At 35.1% G+C, this 11096-nt stretch overlaps 1 protein-coding gene across 1 annotated transcript in view; it reads right to left on the bottom strand.

Moving 5' to 3' along the window:
• LOC107708181 (receptor-type tyrosine-protein phosphatase gamma-like) overlaps nucleotides 1-10257 on the bottom strand; it is a 79933-nt gene extending 69676 nt beyond the window's left edge. The window contains exon 1 of the mRNA XM_016512360.1: nucleotides 9647-10257. Coding sequence (XP_016367846.1) covers nucleotides 9647-9734 — 88 coding nt within the window. The 5' untranslated portion in view covers nucleotides 9735-10257. The remainder of the gene's footprint in view (nucleotides 1-9646) is intronic.
• Between the last annotated feature and the right edge of the window lie 839 nt (nucleotides 10258-11096).

Here is an 11096-nt window from a genome sequence, read left to right as displayed (position 1 = left end):
TTGAATACTGCAATACAATGGACATAATTTGAAATCTGAGACTTTGTTTCATATTAAATGTACCAAAGCACAATGCTTATTGCGATATATTGGATGGGAAGTGCCCTTCAGTGTTCCGTCCATTAACTGAAAACAGGCTAGATTAATCGATTCTTGGGATTTAAGAATCGATACTGTTCCGAAAAAATGAGAATCGATTAATATTGAGATATTGATATTTTTTACCCAGCCCTAATAAACAGTATGGCAAACTATTGTTAAGGCGTTCTGAGTGGTTTCTAGGGAATTGCTAGAATATAATTGACTGGTTGCTAGAGTGTTGCTACGGTGTTCAAAAATTGATGGCTTCTTATAGCCCTAATTAAAAAAGCCCAAGCCCAAGTCTATATGATATTCTGATTCCCAAAATATGGCTGAATTCCAATGTAAGTCTATAGGTGTCAATGTAAGTCTTTAGGAGTGTTTTACTCATTTGTTTGTCAGCCAGATGAAAATCATAAATCTGATCACTTATAAATAAAATAATAGCACATCTGTTCTCAAAAAAAAAAAAACCCACATATGATTTGGGTTGCCAAGTAGCAACGCAAAAAGAGAAGAGGGGGAATGGCTTCCTCTGCCTCAACATTTACAGAGATGGCCTATTGTAACTTAATCACTAACATCTCACATCTAAGTACTAAACATTTATCCTCATTCATTCAATCAATGAGGATGAATCAATGCCCAAAAGGAAGAAAAGATCCTATCTATAGTATTAAAGCAAAAGGCAGGGGACAAGGTGGACCCGCACCATGAGTCCGGAGTCAAAGCAAGCCAGCCCACATTGTGTTTGCAAACCACCAACATCCTGGCTTTATCCTGTATTTATGGAACAAGTGATGGCCTATTGTTTCATTGTTTAGCAAGAAGACGGAGCTATTTTAAACAGCAATACAGTACGACTTCCTGCATGGAAAAGCCAACGGTTAAACAGACACCGCAGACCAAGAGAGCTCCGTTTTTAGAGTTCTCCATTGGGTTCCACTGGAGTATTACGTGATCAATCATGAATAAAATGAAAATGGCAAAGTAGACTGCATAATGTAAAATTCCACTGAGGCTATTAAGAGCAGAGAATGCCTTAACATCTACCCGGTGTGAGAGATAATTACAGTGTAATTAAGATCCCTATAGACGGAGTTCTCTTAGACCAGTAGCCATCACTAAAGCTGTCAAAGCTAACACTAAGGACTTACCAGCTACAGTAGCTAAACGCTCTGCTGACTGAGTCCATCAAAAGCTTGGGAAAATCCATTAGCTGGATTAATCATATGTTATAGGTTTGAGGAAAGGGCAAACACATTTTCGCTATTAATTATCAAGCAATTGGATGAGTGTGTAACAACCTTTAGAAGGACAATCATAATCACAGAACCATAAAGGGTCTGAAAATCTACTGATTTTTAATCTCGGTTTTTAATCTAAATGAACTGTATATTCCTGAGTTTGAAAAGGTTACGTTAAAACACTCAGACTTTCACATACAAATTGAAATTCTTTTTCTTACTAATTTAGGCTCTCATCATACAAAAATAAAAATTCTGTCATCATTTACTCACCCTCATGTCGTTCCAAACCTGTATGAAATTCTTTTTTCTGCTGAACACAAAAGAAGATATTTTATGCGGGACTTTCGAAAGAGTTTCTGGGCCCCACTTACTTCCATGGCATTTTATTTTTTCCATACTATGGAAGTCAATGGGCACCAACAACTGTTTGGATATCCACACTTCTCAAAATATCTTCTTTTACGAGTAAAATTTCAGTAAATGTTGACAGATTTTTTATTTTTCGGTTAATTGTTCCTTCAATAAAGTAGACAGCAGAACTCTGGTCTCTCTATCACCGCCTGTGGTTGAAACATCAAATTTGAAGTTACTTACAGAGATGACAAAGCATGCAAGGACAAAATGAAGTAAACCTGAAATTTCAGCAAAATACGGCCTCAGTGGTCAAAATATAAATAGTTGGTAAAACAGGTAAGGCAAGAACACTGATTTCATGTACTTGCTCAATGCTATGTTAATTGTTTTTTTCCAATGTTAATTTTTACCCAGGAAATTCTTGTGTAGTTCACATTTAACAATTCAAATTCAATTTGATGTATTGTTCCTTCAATAAAGTAGACAGCAGAACTCTGGTCTCTCTATCACCGCCTGTGGTTGAAACATCAAATTTGAAGTTACTTACAGAGATGACAAAGCATGCAAGGACAAAATGAAGTAAACCTGAAATTTCAGCAAAATACGGCCTCAGTGGTCAAAATATAAATAGTTGGTAAAACAGGTAAGGCAAGAACACTGATTTCATGTACTTGCTCAATGCTATGTTAATTTTTTTTTTCCAATGTTAATTTTTACCCAGGAAATTCTTGTGTAGTTCACATTTAACAATTCAAATTCAATTTGATGTTCTTTTCTAATAACACAATATTAAAAAGACCAAAACAATGATCTAGTGGTTAGTGGACATGTTTGACACCTCGAGCTATGGTGTTCAGGTGGGAAACATGGGTTTGGGCCAGACTTTCTCATTCCATCCCTTCTCTATAAAAATAAAATAGAATCAAAAATATGAAGAAAAAAATTTTAATCACCAAAAATTGTTTTCAAACATTGCTCTGAGAAAACACTGGTTAAGTATTTAGTTTATTCTGCTATTTTTAAAATTATTCATTGTGGTTTGTTGCTTTCCCAAAACAAAAAATGTCAATAGAATATCAATGTGATGCTTGTTGAGACTGAATGTGTGTTTATCCCCTTAGAGAAGCTGTAATCTTATCATTTGTTTTCTAAAGTCTCTTAATCAAATTTAAAAGGCTACCCAACAAGCGGCTCTTAAATCGCATGATGCCTGATTTAAAAAATACCTAACTATAAAAATTTTTTTTTACAAAAATAAAAAAAACAAAGGGTGGTCTGCAAAACAAAGTTAGATTAGTAGTTTTAAGATGAAGTGAGGCAATGACATGTTATAAACTATAATTATATAGATATAGTTTTATTTACTGCATTTGGTCAGACTCAGCCCATTGCTTTACTTAAGTATATTATATTTTCCTTTTACAGCTGCAGACTGAGGAAGATCCTGAAACACACCAGCAAACCCTAAAACAGACAACAGTTTACAGATGTTTTTCAGTGGCAGCAGAACTATGACTAAACTTTTGGGTGAAACTTGTTTACTTTTTTCATACTTTTATTACTTGTGGAAAAACTTGAAACAATTTTAAATAAGTATAAAGAATGGCATTGGTTTTGTACATTTAATTTTTGTTTAACGTTATTAATAAAAATGTTGTTCAATTAGCATGTTTTTGTGTTTTGCTTTGGTACCGAAATTGGTACCGAGAACCGTGGATTTTCACTGGTATTGGTACCGAATACTGAAATTTTGGTACCGTGACAACACTAATATAAACTATTATATATTGTAATAATTTCACTTCATAATTTAACAACAAACATTTTACATTTATGGGCTCACAATCATGTAATCACAATTAATTTTTTACCTCATGTTTTTTTTTATTTAATTTAATTTTTATTTATTTAATTTTTATTTTTTGTGGATGTTAACAGACAGGACACTTGGAGCAAAGTGTGTGTGTGTGTGTGTGTGTGTGTGTGTGTGTGTGTGTGATTGTGGTCATGTACATCCATCTGTAATCCATTTGAGAGAAGAAAATTACTACTTCTCTGAGCATTTTGAATGGGCTTGCAACAAGTCGAGGGGCGCGATAACTATTAAGGGCACAAATCAATCATTTTATTAAGATAATATAACCTCTCTCTTAAAATAACGTTCTCTGGATATTTCAGGGCTTATAAAACATAGCTATTAACTCATAGCTGCGTGTTTTATCGTTATGTCTGCACAGAACTGAATATACATGTAATTAGATTCGATACAAGTATCATGCGCATAAAAGATACATCGGAGACCGCCTTCCAGCTAAGCAGCTCGCTCATGTGCTACAGCATCAAAGGCGCCTGTGAACCAATAGAATCAAACAGTCTTTCATTCCCAACATCCTAAGCCTTTTTAACGTGGTTCACAGTGTCATTGGTGTGGGTGATTGGACAGTCGGAATCGATATAAGGATGCAGCAGGTCAAGGCCCTTCATCAACCACACAGGAGATCCAAAGCGCAGCATGTGGCAATTGGAAACATATGATAAAAGACTCATAGAGAGCTTGTGGCTAAAGAATCTCTGACCCGATCCCTGGCCTCCAGTTGTGAGCTGCACCTCAATAAAAATGTAAATATCTCATCTGCTCTGGGCGACTACTCACTCAGCTGCTAAATTTCGTCTCAAATAGGGAGCAGGTTACACAATTGCTAAGTTCTTCGCCTTTTGAAGCACTAATTAAAATAAAATTTGCAATATTGCTGTGGATAACAGAATACAGAAGATAATTCATGAAAAAAAGCAGGACGTCTTCAAAACCGCAATACTGCAGTCATTAAAAAGACATGTCTACACTGTTTTATGCACTGGAAGACTCTGATTTTTAGAAAATGGGAGTGCAGAACTTGCCACCATGATACTAGGGTGCTTTTTACTAGGATACTAGTGTTGCTATGCCATTGCTAAGATGTGCTGGGTGGTTGCTAAGTGGCCACTTATTAGTAGAAGTAAAAAGAGCTACCTGCAAGTGTGTATGATATTCACTAGAGTCCCTCTTTCAATGGGAAGGGATTTTATGATCCAGCAGGTGAAAATCATCTAATAGCTTATAAATGTGATCACACATATTGAGCACTTCAACTACCTACACAATTGGAGTATCTTTCAATGGTGCAGAACGAGTTCTGCATTGAACTTTAATATTTTAAAACCTAAGTATATCAATAGGAGTATATTGTAATATTTTTCAATTTTACAATATATATTTAAAAAAAAAAACACAAATAAGTATGGATGCACAATAAAATACTGTTCAAAAGTTTGGGGTTGGTAAGATTTTTTTTTAAATTTTTTGAAAGAAGTCTCTAATGCTCACCAAGGCAGTAATATTGTGAAATATTATTTAAATTTAAAATAACTGTTGTTGTTTTTTATTGTGTTTTAAAATGTAATTTATTCCTGCGATTGATCCTTCAAAAATCATTCTAATCATTCTACTGATTTGATGCTCAAGAAACATTATTGTAAATGTGAAATTCTTTTTTTTCTGCTTAATATTTTTGTGGAAACAGTGATACTTTTTTCCAAGATTCTTTGATTCAAAGAAAGTTCAGCATTTCTTTGAAATGGGATTTAATTTAATGCATCCTTGCTGAATAGATGTATTAATTTCTTCCCCCCCCCCCAAAAAAAAATCTTTGTAAATTAATACAGTAATTATTTAGCAGCCATAACATGATAGAAATTATCTACTTATCTGCAAAAATGTATACTGTCCATTCCTACAAGTAAGCTGAAAATATCATGTAGGCATTTTAGAATTGTTTGGATTTTAATGCCAGATGTGATGGTCATGATCAAATAAAAATAAATGACTATGCAAAATAAGGCCTGAGATGGGAGGAAGAGAGACGTCCCTCCTGAATCTTTTCCCTGCTGACAACATACTGCTGACGAAGCAGAAACAAGCACACACACACATCTCAGAATCCTAGAATAAGACACAACAGAACGCAGAATCCCATACCATATCTTAAGGCATCTCGTCAAATCATCACTGCTTCATACTTGAAATACAAACAGTGGGGCGAAATGCCAGCGTTTTATTCACAGAACAAGACATATCTGAGTCTAAAATGCATGTTACAACAGGAGTGATCAGCCAGGGAACTAAAACTTTAAACCACTCTATTAAAGCACTTGCCCACAGTCAAACACCAATCTAGTTTAAAAAGACTGTAAAATGCACGCTAAAGTGAGCCAGCGACATATGTAAAAGTTACACCCATCTGTGGATATAAAATATGGATCTGGATCACTGCTTCCCGTTATTTTTAAAGCTTCCTGCGTATTGATTTTTTACTCTCTGCTTTCAATTAAACGCTTAACAGGCTCTTTGTATGCAGGTCAGGATTTTGGTGATGGGTGGATAAGAATGGCAGAGGAGTAGAGGGCTTCTTTTCTGATTTTATTGCACCGACTGCCTTTCAATCACACAGGAAAGGACTCCTCATTAGAGGAGAGCGAGAGTGCGGCAACAGAGACTGAAGGGCAAGGTAGAGCATTAAAAATCCAGTGTCTTTTGACAAGAGGCCCTTGATGGATACTGGTGTCAAGCAGAAGCGTCCTGTGGTGTCGGCCAGGAGATGATAGACGCTCCCCACAGGGTTTGGAGATCTTTGACCTTCTTTTGCAAGCGCGAAAGAACACATAAATGAAAAATTTAAACTATGCATTTGATATAAGTTTAAAGACATCTACAAATGCTCAGGAGCAGGTAGTAGCTCGAGAGTACGCATTACATTTTACACAAAACCTGCTCGGATGTGAACTAAGGCATGTGATTGACTGTGGTAATGTCCAGTAATACTGTGATACTGTGAAGTATTATTACAATTTAAAATAATTGTTTTCTATTTTAATATATTTTATGATGTAATTTATTCCTGTGCAGCAAAACTGAATTTCCGGCGTCATTACTCCAGCCTTCAATGTCACATGATCCTTCAGAAGTCATTTTTTTAATATGCTGATTTGATGCTCAATTATTATTGGAGATCTATTATTAATAGTGGTTATTATTGTTGTTATCAATGGTGAAAACAGTTTGGCTGCTTAATATTTTTGTGGAAACCATTATACTTTTTTTCAGGAATTTTTGATGAATAGAAAGTTTAAAAGAAAAGCATTTATTTGAAATATAAATCTTTCGCAAAATTATAAATGTCTTGACAGTGACTTTTGATCAATCGAATGCATCCTTGCTTATTATTGAACATTTTTTATCTTACTTATCCCAATCTTTTGAAATCACAAAAATATTAAGCAGCAAAAAAACATTTAACAGTTTTAATAACATAACCGTTTTAACAATATTAATCATAATAGCAGCAATATTATTATTATTATTATTATCATCATTATTATTATAATGAGCAGCAATATTATTATGCATAACTGAAGACTGCTGAAAATTCAGCTTTGCCATCACAGGAAAAAAAATAACATTTTAAAATATATTAAAATACAAAACAGTTCTTTTCAATTGTAATAATATTTCACAATATTACTGTATTTTTATCAAATAAATGCAGCCTTAGTGAGCATAAAAGACTTCTTTTAAAAACATTAGAAAATCATATTTATTCCTAATTTTTGACCAGTGGTGTATGTTTTAAGCTGCTATATATTTGGTCACCACAATGTAAGCAAAATCAGAGCCACACAAACAATATATAATTCAAATGGAATCCCGAAACAAAAAGAATTACATAATCGGATGTCCCAGCCCTTCCTGAACCAAATAATGAAGTGCCCTTTCATTTCTGATCAGCTCGGGGGAAGACATGGGGAACAGTCTTTGGCCAGAAAGTTTTATCATTGAACGCGATGCCCAGTGGCCAGCCTGTCTTCAATAAGAATAAAACATCTGTTCTGATTTTGATGTCAAATGTAACATCTCCCCATAAACCATTACGCAAGCTGATGTAACAGGCTGTTACCATTAGAGGTTATAAACTTGCGGTTTAACCATTGCCCTACATGTTGACCATCTCAGCTCACTGTCAGCTATTGAAATATGATACCACTAATAGAAATATAGGGATGGGATCTGTGACAGTGTACAAAAGCGAGTGTCTGTACTCAAATAAAAGCTAATGAGGGCTGGGACAGGAAAAGGAAACACTGATTTGCGATGTCCGCCATGTTCCGTTCATCTGCTAAGGCTATTATCCATGAGTAATAAAGGCCCAACACATTTTTCAGTTAATTTCAGTGCCGCCTCGGCAGTGGCGAAAATGTCTGGTGTGTTCAATTTGTTATCATGTTCCATTGCTTGGATTTTTTTTTACTATGCTCATTAAGCGCACATGATGTCAAGAGTGTCCAAGAGCCACAGTCTAAAAGGGAAATTTGGCATATGTGATGCTTAAAGAGAACTACTTGTCTTGGCTGTAATTGCTGACATGATTCATAATGTTTCTGTACAATGGTAATGTGATGGCAATGATAATGCAGAACAATTAAAATCATATTCTCACATCACATGACCAGAAGTGGTTAGGGATGAGAATATAGGCACATATTAATGGGAACCAAATGTGATATTGGTCAACCACTAATAAGAACATTCAATAGTTCCCTTTAATGTCTATGGTGGATACAGCCCTAGTTAGGAAAACCAATGGTAATTAAACTAGATTCTATATGTCAGTTATGTTTGATCAAATGGTCCATAAGATGGTTTAGCTGGTCTTCCCATCTGGTCAAGATGCTCTTTTGGCTGGTATTTTTAGATGGTCAGGCTGGCAGCTAAATACCAGCTTGGCCAGGTTGGGAGACCAGCTCAAACCACGTAAGACCAGCGAACCAACGTATGCTGGTTTAAGCTGCTTTTTTTCATCACTGTTAAAAATATTCACTGAAGAAAAAAAAATGAAAAACTTAATTTAAGGCAGATATTAGAGTAAAATCTAAGTGGTACCAAATTTCAAATCACAGAAATTACTGCGACAGGTTAAATGGGTGGAAAATAAAGATGCTTTTGTAATGATGAAAACCTTTAACAGTACACCTGCTCACAACCTGTATGAACAACATCTTAAAAACGTAAGCATTGTCCTACTATTCAGATTAATTGTATATGCACAAATTATAAGAGAAGCATTTCTAAACGTCAATCTTGCAGGCTGATATAAGGAAGCCATAAATTTAAAAAAAGTCAAATGTAATTAAATTTGATTTAAAAATCTAAATAATAGAATAAGTACATTTTATTTATAAAGCACATTTAAATTCAGCTACACTGATCAATGTACTGTAAAGAACAAATAAATACAATAAAAAATAAAATAATAAATTGTTATATAAAATAAAAATAATACAAATCAATTACATAAAAAAAAAATAATAATACTAACTACTTCCTCATTAGAAGTCAAATCTACGAGTTTCTGGACACCTTCCACATAGCCTGGATGACATCACCTTGGGAACAAGTCCGTGAGACCATGCTAAAGCCTTTACTTCTGCCACAGAGCAGAGGACTACGAAACTGACCTTCATGAATCATATGCACCCTATTAAATACTGAATTGCAGCATCTACAGTTAAGATCCTTTTGATTTGCAAGGCACTATTTGCCTTAAACATGCACGATCACTCTAAATGCCTTATGATCTCCGAGATCTTGCTAAAGCCTTTACTTCTGCCACAGAGCAGAGGACTACGAAACTGACCTTCATGAATCATATGCACCCTATTAAATACTGAATTGCAGCATCTACAGTTAAGATCCTTTTGATTTGCAAGGCACTATTTGCCTTAAACATGCACGATCACTCTAAATGCCTTATGATCTCCGACACTGATCGACACGAACGCACCTGCTCATTCAACACAACTTTTTGCATTGAAATATCCCACAATCACCGTTCATATCATAAAATATTAACCACAAAGGCCTCTCTTACCGGGATGACAGCTGATGGGTTGGATGAGAAGGGCTGATAAAGTCAAACACAACATCCCCACACGACACGATCCTCGCAGTCTCCACATGTCCAAATGCGCGATTAGAGCAACACGGAATGGCAGAACAAATTGAGCGTCAATGAAGGAAACACACTAACTTGACTAACCAAAATAATTACAAGTGATCGAGGCGATTTCAATGACCGGCGACAAATCTTGTGCCTGTTTCGTGGGACATTTCGGACTGCCCACAATCCGCACACACTTCTGCTCTCTGAGGCGTCCTTTACATTCTCTTTACATTCTCAAGTTAATCCCAACCGGACGCACTTTCAGACGCTCGTTCCTCTTGTGTGCCTCTCGCTCTCGCGCATCTACAAAGTCAGTCTGCGATCACATTCAGCGCGGTCCGCTTCTCTAACCAGGAAGTTGTGCATATGAGCGTTTCGTGTTTTGCCAGAGGAATTAGTTGAGAAATCAAAGCCCTGCCTTCTGGATCCTAGCGCCGAAGGCTGTGGTTCTGCACGCCTGCCGAAGAAAGCCGAGGATTGGCTACTGGACAACTGAAGCACAAGACTGTTCTCATGTGTGTCTTTCTAAAAGTAGTGTGTCATTAGGTCCGCTCCTGAAATCTGATTGGTCAAAGCGGCGTTCCAAACATGCATATTTAGTGGGACCGATGACGTATGTTTTGGGGTTTTTTTACACCTTTTTTATAATGAAAATTAAGTCTATAAACATATATATATATATATAATATTTTATTTTATTTTTTGCTGGTTTTCAGAATCAGAATCAGAATCAGAATGAGCTTTATTGCCAGGTATGTTTTCACATACGAGGAATTTGTTTTCATGACAGAAGCTTCCGCAGTGCAACAGAATATCAGCGACAGTACAAAAACACAGATAATAAAATAATAATAATAATTTTAAAAAAAGTTTTAGTGGTGATATTATCAAATATTTTGATTTTTTTGTGAAAAGACTTTTTTCAGGCCAAATGGAATAACCCTTAAAAACGTCTTAATAAACTTCTTAAAATGTTTAACTCAAAATTCCTGATAATTTTAAATATTTAATTTATGTATTTTATGTAATTTATGTATTCATATTTAATTATTTATATTATAATTTATTTATTTATTATATTTTATTTTATATATAATTTGTTTACACGCATATATACCATTACTGGTTTCACCACTTTACATTTTTTGTTATTAAATTAAATGTGTTAAAAATGGCACAAAAATGTATGAAAGCAATATAAATACAGAGTTATAAGGACTTGTAAGGGTTTTATAAGGATTTCACATTCTGACAGTTGTCTGGAGCTGGATCCATAATTATAGAACGTTTTGAGCAGAAAGTCTTAGTCACTCCACTCATATATTCTGTTCAAGACCAGCTTTCTGTGTAATGCTAGTAACCACAGCCTGTATCCCAT

The sequence above is a fragment of the Sinocyclocheilus rhinocerous genome, unplaced genomic scaffold, assembly GCF_001515625.1.
Source record: "Sinocyclocheilus rhinocerous isolate Xijiao unplaced genomic scaffold, SAMN03320098_v1.1 scaffold113, whole genome shotgun sequence".
Classification (NCBI taxonomy): Eukaryota; Metazoa; Chordata; class Actinopteri; order Cypriniformes; family Cyprinidae; genus Sinocyclocheilus; species Sinocyclocheilus rhinocerous.
The sequence above is the reverse complement of the archived record's forward strand: the minus strand, read 5'-3'. Positions and strand labels throughout refer to the sequence as shown.